This window comes from Empidonax traillii, unplaced genomic scaffold (assembly GCF_003031625.1).
Source record: "Empidonax traillii isolate 1590-97213 ecotype Southwest subspecies unplaced genomic scaffold, ASM303162v1 scaffold17:size2698205, whole genome shotgun sequence".
NCBI lineage: Eukaryota > Metazoa > Chordata > Aves > Passeriformes > Tyrannidae > Empidonax > Empidonax traillii.
In genome coordinates, this window is record NW_020955210.1 from 135,922 (window position 1) to 156,905 (window position 20,984).

The 20,984-nt window shown below is 40.6% G+C and overlaps 1 protein-coding gene across 1 annotated transcript in view; it reads right to left on the reverse strand.

Moving 5' to 3' along the window:
- Positions 1-20,984, reverse strand: part of RAPGEF5 (Rap guanine nucleotide exchange factor 5) — a 167,013-nt gene that overhangs the window by 98,620 nt on the left and 47,409 nt on the right. Inside the window, exons 7-8 of the mRNA XM_027895735.1 lie at positions 18,055-18,103; positions 1,798-1,874 (exon numbers count right to left, since the gene is read on the reverse strand). Of these exons, the coding sequence (XP_027751536.1) occupies positions 1,798-1,874; positions 18,055-18,103 (126 nt within the window). The remainder of the gene's footprint in view (positions 1-1,797; positions 1,875-18,054; positions 18,104-20,984) is intronic.

The following is a 20,984-nucleotide window of genomic DNA, read 5'->3' on the forward strand; positions in this document are numbered from 1 at the left end:
TAGTTATTACCACTTTCACCTCTGATCAACCTGAAAACTTAAAACCATATGCCACTGCCTCAAAAGATAGGATTGCTTGCTTTGCTCTAGTGCCATACACAGTCTCACTTAAGTGAAAAAATTATTCACTCCTTTGAAACAAACTCTATTTGTTCTTCACTGGATGTAATTTTTGTGGCACTAACAAACAAATCTGAGCGACCACTGCCCTGATAACACTTCTGCTATCCTCCCCGTAGAGCCCATGAACACTTTTGTTATCTCATCATTTAGTAATTGTTAAATTTTAAATGTTTCATATTCTTTCAAATTTTAGAAGCTGGTTTCTGGTCAAATAAAAGCTGGGTGAATCAATAACCCAATAATAAATTCTTATGGGTTTTTACAATCAGTCCATGTATTTTTATTAGCTGGCTACTTAGCTTTGAGCATGCGTTGTCAATGTCACAAATGAGGACAAATATTTTCAAAAAACCATAATAACTACAACAGTCAAGTAGAACTAAGTATAAATGAAAACCCACAAGAAAAAAAAAGGAAAGTCAGATTTTTGGGGCAGTGAGGTCAGTATTTCCCCCTGGGTCTTTTCTGTATCTCTATAATGCACACCTGACCTCTATAAAACTGATCCTCAATGCTACACTGATGTGATTTAGGAATCAAATTTGGGTAACAAATTTTTCACATATTAGGGCTCCTACTGCCCTTTTATTTTTTAGCAGATTTGAATCTGTGTGCAATTAAGAAAAGAGCAGGTCATTTCCAAAAATTGTGTTTGAACGTGACTCTGAGAGTACGCTAGAAAAGCCCAGGTACACACTGGTGCAGTTGGCATGTCCATATGGTCCCAAGCTCTTCTGCCTGCACTCTCTAGATGTCTATCATGGCCCAGGCCTACTACCAGAGCTGCCTGGGCTCACTGTGGTCAAACCAGCCCCTACCTTTAGAAAAAGATAGGTATTGCTCACTTTGCCACATGGCTTATACTCCTTCAGCTAGGCTTGATCACAGCCATCAGTGTAAAGTCTGTCTTTCTTGCACACAACTTTCCAGTTTGGCAAGGTGTCAGGGAGATAAATCAGCAACAGGAACTGCACATTGCACATAGGGGAAGGAGAAAAGGTGGCAAGGGAACATAACATTTGCAAGAGGAATAGAAGAATTAAAAAACAGCCCAGACTGGGAAAAATCAGCTTTAAATTAAAAGCAATAATCAGCACCAGTACAATGAGCAATACCGTAACCCTTGCACAGCTTGAATGCATGAACTAAATGACTGATTGAATTGCAGATTAATCAAATAATATTCACAGAATTAAAAAGGGTAAGCAATTCCACAATAAAATACTCTAAAAGGCAGTTAAGTTTCTTCTGAGCAATATCTAGAAGTGTGCTTTGGTTGTAAATGAGGGCAGTTAGGCAAGGAAAGAAGAAGGTTGTTGCTTGCACTTGAATGACTAATAAGTATCCTCATTTCATTGCATGTCTACTTACAGTGATTAAAATTCAATCAAAATGTCACATGCCCTCGCCTCCTAAAACACATCTCATTTTACTTTCACATCTGGTATATGCTATGTGTATTATCTAAAAGGAGCAGAAAGATAGCTGAAGAATGCTGTCCAATTGCAACATCATGGGATTAATTCCCAGAATAATCATCAATCTTATTCTAAATAGCCACATAAAATGAGATCCAGCAGACTTTCTCCTTCCTACATGCTCGCTATACAGAACAGTTCTTCAACTTGTAGATCTGAAAACATTCCCAAGACTCCATTAATCTTACACATTTACCTGTGCATCAGAGGTATCCTTGAGCTCTTCTAGTCCTCTTATTTCTTGACTGCTGTTTTCTTCATTTTGACAGATTGCTAAAATAAGAAAGACTACATTGAAAGCAGGCAGGTTTTAATCACAAGAAGCAGCAAAGCAGCATGGCCCCGTTTAGGTCAAAGAGGATGACTATTCAAGAAATCTTGTTTAAACTTCAGCATTCTAGTTAACTCCTTGAGTGATTTTGGACAGATCCTGTAAGGTGCATCTTATTGGGTTTAGACAAATGCTAAATATAGTTTACTTTATTTTCCCCCAGGCAGTAAAATCCAGTACTAAATAGTTATATTCCATGCCACTGTTAGTTCTGATAAAACGATGACATTTGAGGAAATTCCACTTTTTCCATACATTGTAACAAGACCTCGTGACTCATAAGGAATAAAAAAGTCAGGTCTCCCTTTACTTCCATTATATTGCACAACATCAATTCAGACTAAACAAAATAAGCAGATTTATCCCTCACCTCAGACTTGGAAAATACTTTGTAAGCAAAGTGATCTCAATCTCAACAAACACCACAACTACCCATTAGAGTCATCTGCAGAAGTAAATGGTAGCAGAAGATGTTCTATTGAAAGTTCTTTGCTGCTGGCATAATAGGAGAAACCAATAACCTCGCTCAATTAACATAACTTAAACCACTTAACATCAGCAAGCTTCGCCAGACTTTCAAGAATAAAGTTTTGTATCAAACTTGTAATCCCCAAAAGGGTCAAAACCAGACTTAGCAGTTCACCTAGCTAGAAAAACAAGGAACGTCTTCTGAAGGGACCACTCAGTCTTCTGTATTGCAAACAGCTGTATCTATTAGCATTTTTGCTACCTATATCCCATGATACCCTTTCAGTCAACACACCCATGTGCTGTATTTTGGTGGGACATTAGGCCCTCAGACACTCTGAAATATGACATATGGTGGGTTAGGAGCATCAGACTTGATGAAACACATAAGACTTTACCTTACGCTGTACTCATTTACTTAGAAGAACCATACTCAAATATATCATCAATCTTGGGTATACACTGAATGATTTCCTGGTGTAGCCGTAGCAGTTGTGACACCAAAAGTGTCCTTGAAGTGGTAGAGCTGGCAAATCCATTTCCTAAAAAACACCAGGCTCATGGCTTTGAGGGATGGGTAGGAAGATTGAGCTAGTGTGTTTCCTCCTGCCTATCTCCTCTCTCCTTCACCCCTGTGTACCTGAGCTGGTTGTCAGTCTGGATGTGAACAGCCACAGCACAGTGTTTTCTGACAAGGATCACCAGTGGGGTTTTGCCTTAAAACTATGTCTGTGAGCTGAGGCAGGCCAGGATTTGACTGAAGAAAAAAATCAGCTGTTAAGGGAGCAGGAGAAGGACTGGCAGGTAGCAGTGTTACCTTCACCAAGCACCCTCAGCTACATTCTCCTCAGCCCTCAGACTGAATCTTTAGACATGCAACCAGCTTACCATGGCCTAGCTGATACATGTAATATGAACTGTGAGGTCCACCTTGGTGTGTCTGCTTGGGTGCTCTGGGGCTGTTGCAGACAAAAACCAGCCTAACATTTACGCAGCATCCAGCAACTTAGAAGAAAAGTAACTTTGGAGTGTTCTTGACCTCCAAAATAAAGCATATGGATTTATTTTCTTTTTCTGTGGATTTCTGCTGATACTGCAATGCCATATAGGATATAATTTTTCTTTCTTCCCCCACAGTTATGCTGTCAAAAAAAAAAAGTAATAAAAATGTAATTATAAAAGAGTAAATAAGTAATTTTGTCATTACAGTTTATTCCATGCAGGGATCTTTTCAAATCCATTATCAAAGGAAAACAGAGTTCTGATATAAATCTTCACCAGTGGGTTTGCACACATCACTTTACCAGCCAACCTCTGAAATTCAAGGTGGTTGCTGAAAACACAGGGTCAGATTACAGCTATAACAGAAAGCATGTATAATGGGCCAGCAGCATTTAAGACTAGGCAAAATCAAAATGTGCTTGAGACACTGTGGCATATCCGTGCCCTGGCTTGGAACAGGAACAACCTAATGACACAATAACTAGTGGGATGGCCTGAACAGCCATGTGTGGCCCCTGCTTTCCTAGTGCAGGGTTCCAAAGGCAATTTACTCCATCCAACCAGGCTAGGGGCTCTGGGTAGTCTCTTCCCTCCTAACCCACTTCCCAGTCTTCCTCCCCAAGAGCTGCCTCATCCTCCTGCACACTCCCACATGAGCCTATTCTACCTATTTTTGCTGTGGGAAACACAAACTGTTCAGGACATCCCTTTGCCGAATGCTAGTCAGAACAACCTGCATGGGAGAGGAATGTTGCAACGCCAGAAGGCACTAACAAATGCTAAAAACTGGTTGGTTGAGCAATTGCTCAAAATGTTGAGTCTGCAGCTGCGTTAGTAGAAACACATTTCCCCAGCTCTCTTTTCAATTTTCTGATTTCTCCTAAAATCAATTTGCTGTAGCCATGATGGGCAAAATATCCCCACAGACTCTGGCTATTAATCACGGCATTTAAAGGAGTGGCACCTTGCTAGTAACAAGACCAGGCGTCCAGGTTTAAGTGATTTACATTGATCCAGCCAGCTTTTCCGACAAGGCTGAGCAGATGGGCGCTCTGCAAACAGCTGTGCCAGGGGAAAAGGTTAGTGGCTGCCAATTGGCTACTTGTCACAGGCCTCTATTACAAGTGTCCCCTTCCCCGCCCAGTGCCAATGCAAACACCCCAGAACATCTTCAACCAAAGTAAACAGGCAGACATTCGAGGAGCAGCACCGTGCTGAGGGGAGAGTACCTCCCCGGGGAGATAATGACAACCAGCAAACACCTGGAATCGAGGGCAGTAATAGCTCTTACATGGCACAAAGGGAAAAATAAAGAGGGTACATGTTCACAACTCCCAATGCATACAGGTATCCTTGGGTGTTGAACAATTTTAGCATGAGCAATTTTAAAGATGATGAGAAAATTACCCCAGCTAAGGGTGTACACCTTAAAAAAAAAAGTGAACACCTTAAAAAAAAAAAAAACTAGTGGTTTATATCAGCAATTTAATAGCTCAATTCTAAAAAACCTGAAAAAGTTCCTAATCCAAACTGAGCTCTCCTTGGCTTTAATGTTGTTTAGACTGTGTAAGGAATGTAGAAAAGAATCAGTAAATATTTTCTTAAAGGAAAAAAAATAAACCCCAGACCTCACACTGACGTTCTTGCAGTTCTCTTGGGAAAGTGGGAGCAGCTGGTCTCTTTTTTATGAAATTCCCATCACAACCTTGGTTTTTGTGACCTCCTTGCCTCATATCTAAACCCATAAGAACCAGCACAACTGAACCATTTAACTACACCCAGGGAGCAATACTCAAGGAATCACACCACTTCACACTTTTTTTCCATCACAAGAACATGGTCCCTTGAAGACTGAAGTGGCCACACAGACAAGCAACAACCCTTAATTATATTTTCTTGCTTTCTGTAGGAAAATGTTCCTATGTGCTTTGTCTATAAAACAGGAAGAACATATATTCCCTAAAATATTCTGGTATATTTCGAAATTTATGTTACTGGGGATCACCACACACACACACATAAGAAATCGACTGCAGTATTTCTATACACAGTGTGCCTCCTAACCCCATAACAACTTATGGACACCCCTTGAGTTGGCCCACGTGCTGCCCTCATGGGCTATTGTGCATGCAACACAAGTTCTGTCATAAAAAAATAAGAATTCAAGGATAATTTCCCACTTACTGTTAGTTGGTCATTTATTGTTTTAATAGAAAAGTTCTGACACCGCAAATTCAAGCATAGGAAAAGTGAGCGGAAACTTAGGGTGGGATGGGAAAGTATTTCGCAGGCAAGTGTTGATTCTGGAACTGTACATACAAAAAACTTGTGAACTTTGGAGCTGAGCCAAACATTTCCTTCTCTGCCAGCGTAAATCCAGCTTTGCTCCCTGATACTAATTTCCCAGCACGTTTTACAGAGCAGCAGCAACAGGGAAAGGCAAAGGTGGTTTACCCTGATCTATATGTATCTATTAAATGTTATGTTTGGGTTCAGGCTTGAGACCAGAGGCAGGGAAAAAAATGCAAACAAATATAGAGTGACCAATTCCCTTTCTACCTGTAGCATTTCTCCTTGTTTGGAATAAAGGTCACCATGCATTAAAGAAAAAGATGTCAAATGAGCATCAGCTTGCTAATGTGCAGTTCAAATGTATCCTTTTGCAAATCAGCCAAGGGAATTCAGGATGTTGACTTTTTATGGTCACTTAAGTATATCACAAGGGTCATCATCCAAACTAAGTTCCTTGTGCCCCCACAGACCAGAGATGAGATTTTGCTAGCAGATTCTTCTGTAAACTAATGTTGGAACAGAGAGTTCCTGGTGGGGAGAGCCTTGTCCTTTAGTAATCCCATTTCAGCTCAATAAATCACCAGAAAAAAATAACAAAGAAATAAGAAACAAAAGTAAATCATTTTATACCAGCTACATCAGCAAAATCGGCCATCACCTGGGAGTGATAAAGGAAAGGGAACATGTCCATCACTCACACTGGAATCAACTAACGGTGTTTCCTGGCTTTTACAGCCACACCACTAAGTTTAATGTAGATTTAAGGCCTTGGAAAGACTTTGTCTTCCTCAGCAACACAGAGCATCACAGGCATGCTAAAGGGCTCACCTTAGCTAGGCAGACTGGCATGCAGGGAGGGTCACAACAACCACCGGCAGCACTATGGACCTTCTCCTTCCTATGGAAGAATCTGCCAAGGGGGCCAGGGTTAGCCACAGAGCAGTGCCTCCATGATACACTGTTCTGTATGCCACCAAATAGGAAGGTAAATTAATCACATTGATAAGTAAGATTTTAAAATCACAAAATAATACAATTCACATTAATTAATTTTAATACTTTGTCTTGCTCAACATAGCAGAATCCCTTACCTAACTGAAAGTGGAAAGGACAGTTAAAAAAAAATCCACACATAAACCAACTCCTGGAACCCACAGTATTGCAATCTTCCCAGAGGCTTTGCTGTATTGTGCTTTCTTCCTTTCCTATAAATGAAATTTCTTCTTTCTACCCCTTCTGGCTGCAAAGATAACCTTCACAGCACAAACCAAGGTACTAGCGTCATTCTGCTACTGCAGCCAGCCAGACTGGAACAATAACACCAGGAGAGGAGTGAACTTCCTCCCTTTGGCTTAATAGGGTGTTAACTGTGAAAGCTAATTACTTAAATGTTTAAGAAAGGACTATCATCACAGTTAACCACTTTGCTGCTGAACAGCAGGCAGGGACATCTGTCCATCTCCAAGCAACTCGATCTGGATGGCACCTACATGGTCATTCCAGAAAGCCAGCTTGGCCCCCCATCACTGCTGGCTGTCCCACACCTCCAGCACTGACTATTCCCTCTCTGTGCTACCATAAGGCATTTAGGACTTGTGGATTGTCAAAGGATTACTATTGATCTGGCTCAGTTTGATGAACTGGCTGAGAACAGAACATCCAGGCAGCAGGCAGAGGACAGGGCACCCCTCAAGCTACAGTTGCTGCCAGAACCCTTGTGCCACACAACTTCCAGCTTCAGCCCTTGAGCTTGCTGCAAAGCCCAACTGCGCAACCAGGACTGATTGCCTTTTGGGGATAACGAGCCCATAAACCCCCTTGGAAGACATGCAGTTTGCCTCTGCGCCGCCCTAGGCTGCTCCTAAGACTGAAATTGCTTAGCCCATTGCAAATCCTCAGGCACAGCCTTGGTAGCAGCTTGATCGTGGGGGATCCCAGCTGTACCAACACTGCCAGGCTCACCTGCCCCCACAGCTGCTCCAGAGCTAGCTCTGCTCCACATTTAAAGCTTGGTCACCCCTTAGGCTACATCATTCATGTTTTCAGTGACGATACTTCATTTCAAAACAGGATGTTAATTTATTATTTAGTGTTGTTCTTTAACCTGCTAACATCCTAGAACATCAAACCACTCTGGCCTTTGTAAGACTTCAATCCTTTCAGTACTCCGTGATCAAAATTCATATAAGAATCTCTTTTTTCTAGTCAGCAAGTAAAAGGCACCTACATGCCCTCTACAGATAAGAGACATATACCACCTTGGAAGTGGTAAAGAGTCTACTTCTGAACAGGAGAACTTTGTTTACTTGACAAGGCAACTGATTTTCATTGCCTCATCCCTGCAGGATGATTATACCCTGGGTTTTTTTTCTGTCCCTGCCAAACCAACACTGTTGAAAAGACTTCAGGAATCTGAAAGAAAATTCCCCCGGGGAAGGCTCCAGAATTGCTAGCAGCCTGCACTAGTTGATTTATTGTCAGCTGCTAGGAAGCTCACAACTTCTAGCATTCTTCTTATCTCCCAAATTTTTTGAGAGTCACGCTTCTCTTCTGGTTTGTTTTCTGGTTTTGGGGGGTTGTTTGTTTGTGTGCTTGGTTGGTTATTTGTTTTTGATTTGTTGTCGTTTTTCCAAACAAAGTTGTTGGCATGAAGCTTAAAGAAAAAAACAGTAACCCCTTCCCCTTTTTTGAAGTCACATAACTCTAAGCTAATTTCATGATTTTTTAAAACTTTACCATTATTTTGAACAATGGAGCTTGTGGTATCCCTTGTTATACAGCAAGCTCTAGAGAGAATGGTTACTATGGCAGCTCTGAGCTGTTTGACAGTGTTATAATGTTTGCTGATGCTTATTAATTTATCAGAGTGGAAAAAAATGAATAGCTCATACTGACACCACTGGGGAAACTAAAAGCCAGATCCTCTAGGCTACATAAAGCACTAGAGCTGAGCAATGGAAAGGAAGATGAGCAGCCAGTAAAAGCTTTGCAAACCTCAGATGTGGGGACCATTTTAGAACAGACCATGTCCTTGTGCATGCTCCTGTATTTTCCAAGTTCTGTTTCCAAATTAAAGAGGCAAAACTAACAAGCACTGAGTATCTCTGAAATCTGCAAAGGCTGCATATAAGAGACAGCAACAATCCCAGGAACAAAACCCTCCAACTGAGAATTGGTTCCTTATTTACCATGAAACTGTAATCTTTTCTCAGAAATTACTGAAAAGAGAAAGCTTTTTAAGCTCATCCTTTACATGTTTCCCTTTATTGGCAATACAAAAATTGCCTTTGAGCTTTCTCATTCCTTCCCACTATTTCTGCATATATATATATATGCAAATTATCATACAGATTTCCCTTCACTAAGTATACTACATATCTCTGAAACAGTTGGCAGACCCCTGGGGGGGTGTTGCCCAGACAGCTGTGCAATCAGCTGAGTAAATCAGCTAATTAAAGAAACAAAGAAAACGCAAAAATTATTAAAGACAGACTCTGGCTTACAGTATTGTTCAGCACCTCTGTATCTAATAAAGCACAGCAAGCACCAAGCAAGGGACAGAATAAAGGTGCAGTCGGTGAATGAACTATTGCACAAGTGACAATGATGACATTTTCTCTCAAACACTAATCTGGGATTCTATGATATTTATGCTTTGTAGTTTAAATCAATTTAACATAAATTACTCCAACGTTTTATTTTACAATTACAAAAGAGTGAAATGTAATGTTGGTCTCATAACTGATTTCTGTATGTAAAGAATGGTCATTAACTTCTGCTTGACCTTAGGTGTAGAACTAATATTGAATTTGCACAGAGGAACTCATTATGCTGGTCTAGTTTCCATGCAGAAAAATAAGTTCCCGAGGGTCTCAGTGCTACAAGCCATTTCTCAGATCTCAAATAGGAAACAGGACTCCCAAAAATGATGCAAGAACGTTTCCTCTCATTGCAGAGTTTATCAAGAGGAACAGATAACAGCAAGGGTCGGAATCTGCCATCTAAACAAGAGAAAAGCCGGTGAGGTAAGAAAGGAGGCTCACAGATGTAGATTTGGTCTTGCTGATCCCCACACCCTTAAAGCACCATTCCTTCATACTGCATCTGTATAACCACAGCAAGGACAAACCTCAGTTTAAACGAGGCTCAGGTCTGCCTACATTACATAGATAGGGTAAATTAAATAATTAGAGTACCAAGTAAAGCCACCTGTATTGCCCAGCTCAGTTGTATAATGGTCACTATTCTTTTCACATCATTGTACAACTGGTTTTGTTAGGAACTTCTGTTTATTTTATTTATCAGAACTGAAGCCTTTCATCTGGTTTTGAAGGCCCATATTTCATCCAAGGTAGTGGTGCATTAGAAGAATATAATTTGTAAAACATCTCTGGCTAAGCAAGGGAGGCATTTTTTAATAGATAATCAACTATTGTTGATTTATGTGGCCAGAGGAGGTTTGGTTTCCAATGCCTGGCCCTTTGTGATGCATACAAAGATAAAGCCACATTTTACACCCACTTTGTGAACATATGAAGTCGTATTTTTTATCAGGGGAAAAATGTTGAAAACGACATGCACACACTCTAGGATTACTACAGCAACAGATAAAACCAATTTTTTTTTGTACCAACAGCAGCTCAAGGAAAACCATTTAATGGCTGAACGCAGAAAGTTTTAATTTTTACCCAGTACTTTTAGACATTTGTTCTCATGTGCATGATATTTAAAATTTTAAAAAAAATCACGTGGCAGTGAATGTATCTCTAGCAGTGTTGCCTGAAACAAGATGATGGAGGGATGGAGAAGAGCCCATTATGTGATCAGAGAATGATTGCTGGGAACAGATCAAACAAGAAGGTAAGGGCAGTTGTTGAGCAGGCTGGTGCAAAGTGAAACACTGCTCTCTATTCCATGGAAACACCCCCCAGGCATGGCCAGAAAAGGAGTAGGAAACAAAGAGGACTTCAAATAAATAAATTTTGTGAACTCACTGTAAATGCCTCTCGAAAAGCCCTAGCAAAAAAAACCACTCACCTAGAGGATGGCTTTTTTTTTTTTTTGCACAACTGCTGTCTTTCCCACTGTACTGTGCTAACCCTTTTGGCATATGAGCAAAATATCTTTCACCTATGCAGCTATTCTGCATTGCTTATTTTTTCTATGTGAGGACCTTACAGATCCCACAGAAAAAACTATACACAAAATTCTACAACAACTGCAAAAACAAAACCACAAACTGCCAAAATCCCTCTCTTCATAATTCCCAACAGAGAGCTCTTTTCTTTCTTTTTCCAAGACTCAGAATCCATTCTGCTTTATATCAGCTATTGAATACACATAGGCTGTCAAGTATCGTCGTGTAGTCCTTTCACTGATTTTGTCCAGGGCACTTCCCACCCCCAACATTGCCCAGGGTGGGCACAAAGCAGGTGATCACAGATTCAGCCACAGCACACCAGAGCTCTGTGTGTCTGTCACACATAGGGTTCCTGAGCAGCCAACACCAGGAGCACCATTCCCCAGGGCTAGGAGGGGTCTGACCCTGCCCTTCTGAAGTGCTGTCATTTTCTTGGTGTGCATGATCTCAGGAGTAATGGAAAAATCCCATGTGCTGCAACAAGACATTGGTCCCTAAAGGTAGGAATTCCCTTCAGTAAGGCCTAAAATGTTTTAAAAGGATTACTTACAGAAGCCAATGTTATTAGAATCATAGAATACGCAGAGTTGGAAGGGACCCATGAGGATCATCAAGTCTAACTCCTGGCTCTGAGCAGGACACCCCAAGAATCACCACCATGTGTGTAAGAGCAATGTCCAAACACTTCTTGAACTCAGACAGACTTGGTGCTGTGATGACCATCCAGGGGAGGCTGTTCCAGTGCTCAACCACCCTCTGGGTGAAAAACCTTTTCTTGATATCCAACCTAAACCTCCCCTGACTCAGTTTCATGCCATTCCCTTGAGTCCTGCCACTGGTCATGAGAGTGAGGAGATCAGTACTTGCCCCTCCACTTCCCCTCATGAGGGTGTTGAAGGCTGCAATGAGGTCTACCCTCAGTCTCCTCCAGGCTGAACAAAACAAGATTACCTCCCTTACTTCAAGACCTAAAATCCTTAAAGCAGAGTGTAACTTTTAAAATATTGCTAGCTATGTTTTTCAGGTGAATCTTTTATTGTGAACCACATTTCAATGGGCAGAGGAAAACTAAAGATAGTGACCTAACAGAAGCATGATAATCCTGCACCTTTATTTTGAGTGGCCATTCCTCCAGGGTGAATGCTATTAGTACCATTTGAAGAAGAACTCTCATTTTGCACATTTTGATAATGCTGACCTTCATTTTAAACAAGTGAATGCTCGGAGGAATTTGAAGTTGTAACAAAATAACGTCTTACTTGAGTAAGAGATACTGTACGTATGCTTGTTCATAAAATCTGCAAATTCAATGACATAACATAGGACATTCAGATAGCCAAATGACAAAGTTTTTGCTAATTATGGTGGAATAAAGAAGTCTCACAAGGATCTGTGCTACTTGGGGAAATGGGCTGAATGGTAAAGATGAAGTTTCCTGAGTTAACTAAGCTGATAAAACAGCTGTCTAAAGAGTCTTACTGGGCTCCTTCCCACATCTCTCCACCTCCCCACCCTAACAAGAAGCTGACACCCTCATTTTGTGTCAACTCTAGCACAGGCTGCTACTATACTATAAGCTGTTCCGGCTGCCCTATCTCAAAAATAATTCATAGAATCATAGAATTAACTGGGTTGGAAGGGACCTCTGAGACCATCAAGTTCAACCCTTGATCCAACCCCACTGTGATTACTAGATCATGGCACTCAGTCCACATTCAGCTCATCCTAAAAACCTCCAGGGACAGTGAATCTACCACCTCTCTGGGCAGGCCATTCCAGTGCCTGATCACTCTCTCTGTAAAGAACTTCTTTCTAATATCCAACCTAATATTCAATAGATATAGGAAAGATGATCAGATTTAACAGACTAGATTTGGTATGAGGAATGACTACCAATATAGCTTGGAAATGAGACAACTCACAGGGGTATGACAGTTGTGGACAAAATATTGAGTAGTATGATGATGAACAGGAAAAGGATTATTCACCACTTTCTGTTACCAAAGAGCTATATCACAACAGAGTGGGGGTCACGGGGAACGTGTTTAAAACAAACAAGAAAAAATACGCTTTCACATACTACACACGTGAATTGTAGGACTTGCTGACATAAGAGACGATGAAGGTCAGGAGTATAAGGAGGCTCAAAAAGCAATTTGATAAATTAATGAAGAAAAGGTCCAGTAAGGTCTACCTAACACAACAGTGTGGGTACAGCAAAATCCCTCTATCACAGGCTGGTAAATGCTGAGTACGTACATCAGAAGGACTGTTTGTACTTGCTCTGTTTCTCTACTTTAAGCATCCACTACTCATCACTCACAGTAGGATCGTAGCTGGCTGGACTTTTAACCTGACCCAGCCTGACTGTTCTCATGTGTTTAACCGGTCTGACATTGCCTGGAGTGTGTTTGAGTCGAGTCACGCAATCAGCTCTGACAGCCGTGCTGTAGAGGTGCTGCAGTTGCTGGGAAAAGGAATAGCTGTTCACAGCTTGCTTTTCATTCATGTCGGCAAAGCTCAAGCCCCAGTGACTGCTTCATATTGAATCGTCTGCACAGAAATAAAAATACTAAGGAAATCATATAGGCAGTTAGGTTCTGACAGAAGCAATTCGAAAGAAAAGGGGAAGGGTGGATATGCATATATTTATGTCAGAATATGGTAGAGGCAATCCAGAAGATCTCAAATATGAAGTTAATACATTGCAAAAGTCATCTTATTATAAAATTATTATAAATAAAATGTAAATGAGCCATTGAAAAAATCAATAGAGGTAGTCAATTCAAAAATGGCATGACTAAAATGCATCTAGAGTGGAAACCTGAATGCCATTCTTAAGAGGGACCAAAACAATACACAAGTGCTAGGGCTTTTGTGGCTGCCCTACCCTTCGCAGTGGGAGGAAAAAGCCCCCACAGCCCTGCTGCAGCAATGCCTGGGGAGAAGCTGCAGTCACCCTTTTCCTACCTCATCCATACTTTGTCAGTTATTATCTTAATTAGCCTCTGTATTCCTAAAAACAAAGACCAGCGCCATGCTCTTATCAATCAATCCTTTGCACTAATAAAGTTATAGAAATTCTTTCAGGTATAAAGAGATTTGCTGGGTGATGCCATGGGGTGCAGCCAGGTTCGTGCACAGAAATGCTCAGCATCTTGTTTGTGGACGGGATTAACGCCAGTACAAAGCACCTACCTGACAGGTTTTGATCAGTTCAGATGTACCCGTGCAGCTATGCCACTGGCTAAAGCCTCCAGCCTTAGGCTATTTGCAGCTTTTCATCCTTGTTTTAGCTACCATCTCTAACACATAAGAAACATGTCATGAGCCATGACGAGAAATTGAGATAAACGCCAACCTCTGTAAATCTTTAGATTAGAGGCTGCATTTCTATTACGTTTCAGCACATCTGCAAAACCCATCAGGAGCCAGCAAGGTATAAACAAACACAACAATTTAATGCCACGTGCCTGCAATTAAAGACAAAAGTTCACTTCTACTTCAGTTACTTGCTTTGCCAGACCTTTTACCAAACTAAAGAAGACATCATTTCATCTATTTATTTCTAAGGTTAGGCAAGAACAATTTCAATGCATTTTTGTAGGGCACAGAGAAGTGCACAAGCTCATTTCCCCCACTTAGGTCACCTTTATCATGAGAGCTTTATTCTAATGAAATATAAATGTGCTTCCAAGTCAACAGCGTTACTGAGGTCCATCAAAGTTCCTGAATTACAGACCTTTATTTTACCCTCTTTCAGTTTTATTTGCAAAGAAGTTACAAATGCTGAGCTCCCTCTGCATAAGGGCTCTCAAGTACCTCTCTGTAAGCCTTGCTATCGGAGTGGTTTACTTGCAGTACACATCTGGAACATGGGAACTGAGCTTTTTTCCACAGCACAGAAGTTTTTGATTTTTCAGGTTCCCGATTTTTCCTTCAGCATCTGTCACCTTTATGAGTTTCTCCTATTCTTCTACCTCACAGTAAAAACAGAAGAATGCCTCTTGGGGAAAGGCATTCTACTCCACACCGTACTGGGTTTTTATTTACTGGTAGCTGACATTCTCCATCAAGTCAGATCCTGTACTAGCAAGAATTTGATACTCTGCCCTACTCCACATCAGGCTCAGGTGTCTACCTTGGTTTTCAAAACTTTTTGTCAGTAGATACAGTGTTTAAATCTCTGAAACAGACAGAACTCTCACAATTGCAATTACTACTTCACCTATGCAAACCCAGATTAATTTAAAACAAAACCAGTTTCACACAGGTAACCAACGGCAATATTATCCCCCCTCCAAACATAGCAAACCTTCCTACTGGGAACCTCTTCACCCCTTTCAGGGGGATCTGTGGTGTTTGTGTGCATGTATAGATAACACTTTCCATGCAATGCAACATAGTGATTACTACAGAAGTCCTAGACAAGTAAGACAAAGGTTTTAATCAGCCAGTTTTTCTAGCACAATATCCAGAAATTAAAGCAATTCAGGAACAAATTACACAGTCTTTGCATAAAGCAAAAATACGTTCTTCTTTTTTTTTTTTTTTTTTTCCCCCTCCAGCTGGTAATGCTAACCAGCTATCTAGAGGAAGTATTTTGAAACACTGCAATTTAAAAACCATCAAACCACTGCACAACAGCTTTGAGTTGTGGGCCGCTGGTCTCTAGGAAAGGTTTTGGTTAATGAACCGATTATCCACCTCAGGCAGGTTCCAGCCAGCAGGTTAGGACCATGCCTGTCACCTGCCCTCCTCACTCATGAACTCCAGGGTGGATGAGCCAAGCACCCAAACCATTCACACACCAGCCTGGAAGCTCCCCAGGGCAGCTGGCCCACAAGCCGTGTTTTGCTCTCTTCGTGCCAAAAGAAACTATTTGTCTGATCTTTGGGGGCTTATTTCCTGGAATTATACAGAGTCTTGGGGAGGGTTAGAGGAACAATATCTTTGACAGATGCTGTAGCTTTCAGCTCCAGAATTACATTCTCTGAAATATGCTGCACTTCACCAGGCACAGCATACCACAGCTTGATTGCTAACAGTAACTGCTATGCTGTGAATTTAACCATCAGCAATGAAATAAGCACAATCAACCACCTAATTTACTCTGCACCTACTGTACTAAAGGCATTAACTTAGCTTAGACCTTACAGTTATGCCTGACCACGTACCCATTTTTTATAGTCATCCAAGATGAGGCATAAAGAAATGCAAATTTCAACAACCAGCATGCACTAGTTAAACTGACTAAAGAGGTATCTTTTCTTCAGATCTAAAAAGATACTTAAAGTGCTTACATTAATGTATTAGGAAAGGCTGGACAGCACTGCAAAGATCTATAGGGAGCTTTATTTAAGGCTGTGATTTTTAACTAAAATATTTTTACAAGCTCAATGTGGGTTGTACACTAGCATAAAGGAGACTCCAAGAGATATCCTCCTTTCCCATTTTCATCTCCTGCACCTCATTCCTAATCCAACTCCCATCCCATTTTCTACTAAAACAGCCTTTTATGTAACAATTCAGCAAAAGGAAATGAGAGGCTAATTTAGGTTAAAAACAACTAATTTTGGGAAAAAAGTTTTATTTATTGCTAGTAGCAGCAATAACATTTGCTGACACAACTGCTGAGAAGCTGGGAAATTTTGTACCCCCATATAAGCAGTAAGTGAAAAGTACATGGCACCATACTCTTGGCATTTGACAGCAAAAGCTAATATTACCTTCAGCCCTTCTTTAAAATAGCCTGTTTTTCTCTGCACTCAGCCAGGGCAGAAGGATTTCCATGTTCAGCCATTATAAGTCAGGCGGGACTGGGGTGATACCAGGTAAGGGCAAATAGCTGAGAGGTGTTAACATCATCAACTACTACAGCAGTTTCAGAGGCAAAGCTACTACACAAAAGCAATTCAGGCCTGAATTCACACTTACATTTGTGTTCACTTCTTGCAGATTTACACCTGCAGATGACTCTGGATATAACCCATGTGTACCTCTATTTCCAGACAAAAATGCGCCCAACTGTGTCTCAAATACTTTTATCATACTTACATTTTCACAAAAGATTTTGCAGAAACACCTGCCACATCTGCTCGATGCCTCCAGTTTAAAATACCATGATGTGTGTTGTTCATGTGTTGTGTGTAATACATTTTGTGCTGTACTTGTAAGTCACAGTTAAACATATACAGATATTATGATGCATTACTATTAACAGTCAAAAAATAGCTCAAGAAGTGCAAGACCCACAATCTTGATTTCTCGGAAAATCACTGAAGATCACAAGAGATGCTCAGTGACAATGCTCCCAAAGACCTGAATGGCTTTGGGAACCTCTAAAAAACTCAAGGCAACTCCACCTATGTTTTACTCTAGAAATACATTCAATTTCCTAGAGATTAACTGCTCTATATATGAAGACATCAGAGAGTTAACCCTGTACAGAGTCAAGTTTGGTCAAGTAGGTCTTGTTAGTTCCCATGCAGTGCTGAGAAAACATGGATCCTTTGCTTCCACTCCAGCTCAGCAATGCAGATACCACTTTCTGAAGCACCTGTGCAACCAAACCCTGACAGAGCTGAGATGGCCACATATTTCAGTGCCTTTGCATTGTAACAGCAGCATTTGCTATAAATGCTTTTACTGTCGGAGACTTTCAATTATCCATTTACCTTTCCTCTTCTACTGCCCCAATCACAAAGATTTCCTTTACAGCCATAAAAATGCCTAGACAGGAAAGGACACCTTTGTGTATGAAGTTGTCTTTTTGCTTTAGCATAAAGAAAACCACCTGGATGAACAGGTAAAACACAGGTGTAAGGAAAAGATGATAGTACGAGATACTGAGCCATAAAAAAATAATAAGAAACTTATCAAGCTATTTGTCTTAAATGTAACTGAAATAAAGACATCAGCTTCTTTCCTTAAGTGCCAGCCCAGAGAAAATAGTGATTTTTGCCAGAAAGAGACCTAAGTTCAGATTCACATGATTTTACCACAAAACACTGACTTTATTAGCTAGGTTATTAGATGTGATGTGATGAGCTAGAGGAAAAGAAGCTTGACTGTAATTGCATTGTGCTATATACACAGATTCTCCATCACTATCTTTGCTTCCCCCTGTTAATAAGACAGCAATGACAATTCAAGTACTTCAATAAATGACAAAAGGGAGCAGTGTTACAAAACCCCCTCTGAAATCCAGCCTTACTCACCTGACTTCCTTGCTTTCAAGGCAATGACAGCAGCCAGTTCTCTTTGTACCTGAAACATCAGGAAAAGCAAGGATGGTTATAGTTGCTAGCACAGTCAAGCAAAACAAAGTTCAACACTGGTAAAATACCAGCTATCAATTCTTTGGAGTAGTCAACTGCACATGGAATTATGTAGGTATCTGGTTTTGGAACTCCAGTCAGTTTTCCTAGCAAATCTATTTCCTTTTCAGCTGGGCATTCTGTGACAACTCTTTTGTTTTTAATTTAATTTAATGTAAATACCACACATTCCTTAGGGAGTGGGCAATTCAGTAGCCCGACCTGCCATTTATTTGCACAGCATATCTGTTTCACAAGTACACACTTGAAGTTTCTCCCTTTCCTTGTTACATATTTGTTTTGCCTCTGATGAGCACACTGTAATGCTGGATTTGATGTGTGACTCCAGGATATAAGCAAGTTCTCCATGATGAGGTTTGTCTGAGGTTCACATATATAATTTATATTCACTTTTTGGATCTTTCAGGAGGACACAACCTCTCCTAACAGCATTGCTGAGTGTTTCAGGACTAAAATTTCGCTTGAGATGAACATGCAGAAGTCAGAGCTATCTGATTTTCAGTATTACAGGCTATCTCACTGGTCTGTGATGACAGTCCTGCCAAGCTAGCCAGCTCCATTCCTTGCCTTCTTGTCTCCGCATTCTTCATATTTTCCCGATACTGTCTACAAGGGCAGCTACTGCCTCTTTTGCCAGCTTAACCCTACACCCACTTTTCTGCATAGGTCTATTCCTTTTTCTGTGCATTATTCTTATGCTTCAGACTTCTTCACCACCATCATCTGTCCCACTGCAGCTGCTTGCACGTGGCCTACAGCATTCCAGACACTCTGTCCTGCATACACCTCAGCTCTTCTCCTCCTCCGCCCCATCCACACTCTCAGACTCTTTGAACACCTCTCATCTTCTTCCAGTTTCCCAAATTTTCTTAAGACAGCCTGCCTTTAGTATTTAAAAAAAAAAAAAAAAAAAAAAAAAAAAAAAAGGTAATTTCAACTATTTTTTGTAGGGATTGCCTGACACCTCTGTTCAAAGTCTCCAGCAGTGCATACTAGCCATCTTGTCTAACAGACCTATGCAAAGCTCAATTCTGCAGTGGGGGTTTTGACATCCAGTTTCTGAAAGAATGTAAAATTTCAAACATCATTCACACGACGTGCTTTGATCGGAATAAGGCACAAAGCCCACAAAGGATCCCCAAAGTAATACAACTAGTAACAACTGTCAACATCCCACTCTCATGACTCTAAAGAAAAGTTTGAAAATGTGAAAGGACAGTTAATATTGTATTGGTCTCTGCAGAAAGACAGAATAAAACAACTCAGGGTATCTCAGTACCATGATAACTCCAGCACCCACCGATCACATACTCAGCAGCCACCCAGCAGTACGCTCTACAAGTGCCAGAAGGCCGTCATACCAGAGGCCACATCCTTCCTCTTCTTGCATCCTTCCTTCCCTTGTGGCAAAGGACCAGGGATATTTTTTTTGCTGTCTTTGCAAGGTACAAGGATCTTTTCTATTCCTTGATGTTGCCCTACTGAGAGGGACAGAGTTTTCTGCCACTCCAAGCAGGAAAATATGAAGGCAGTGCCCTGGTTTCCTTAAATGTCATCCTGTTTCCAGCACAATTGTGCAAGATGGCAGTATTACCATCCCTTCCTTCCTTCCTGTACACTCATTCCCATGTCTGGAGAAATGTTATTCATGGCTAATGTAAGCATAAACTGAAAGTAAAATGGGAATGAACAGTTCTTCCATGGAAAAACAACTTGTGTGCTTGCTTGCAGCAATTATTATACACTAGTAATAATACATACAAGCTATCCAGAGTTAGAGGGAGATTTTGAATAAAAGCCAAAGTTGCTCCTGAATAGCACCACCTCAACTTTTCATGGCTACACTGCTCAGAGCCTCTCCATTAAGCTCAGCAGGAGATACCAGTGTTGATGCTTTGATTCTGGTCTATTCTCACAGGTTACTGACAGTAAGAAACAGTGCACTGATGTCTCATCTTTACCTTTTAGCATTTAATGAATACATTATCCCAAGATTAGCCTTAGAAGACACTACAACCTGCAACAACTGTAAACATATCACTTAACCCAATCAAATTGAAAGATGCAAATCTCTCCATGAGTGTGAAGAAAAATCCGTCTCTCAGAAGAAAAGGCAGCATTGTGGCATCCTGCAGTTATATTTGCAGTATTACTTTTGCTTATAAGGTGGCACTTGTTAAGTTTGAAAGACAGTGCTAAAATCCCAAAGGCTGTTTTTCTATATTTTGTCTATGTTAAACAAAATATCTCCTTGCTTGTTGTCTGCCAGGAATGCAGCTGGAATATTACTCAACCTGAGCAAAACCCTTCAGTTAAAGAAGGAGAAAAACATGTTTATCTAGCATCACTATTAAGCAAAATTTCTTCATCAAAGGGTTCCATCCTGACAATCTGAGCTCTCATAGGATTCACTCCAGTCACAAAAAATTGGTACTGATGAGCATCCTTCTGGATTTGATTGGTGTCCCTAGATTTCATAATCTATAGGCTTTTGTCTATTTTAGCGTAAATGCACTTGACACCTTTGCTGGACATGCAATTCCTCTGCATCATCACAGCAATGGAAATCCATGTACAACATCTATTCCTCACTGCACACATGCTACACATTATCATACTTCTTCCTAATAGGATTCCAGTTACTGCCTGTTTGAAAAAATCAATAGTTGCACATCACATTGAAGACAATAATGCAGACTCAAAGTAAAATATACATTCAAATAAGAACTACGCTTACTATATTGAGATATTAAATTTAAAAAAAAATGGTTCATACATAGAGCTTGTCCCTACAAAGTTACAACTATTTA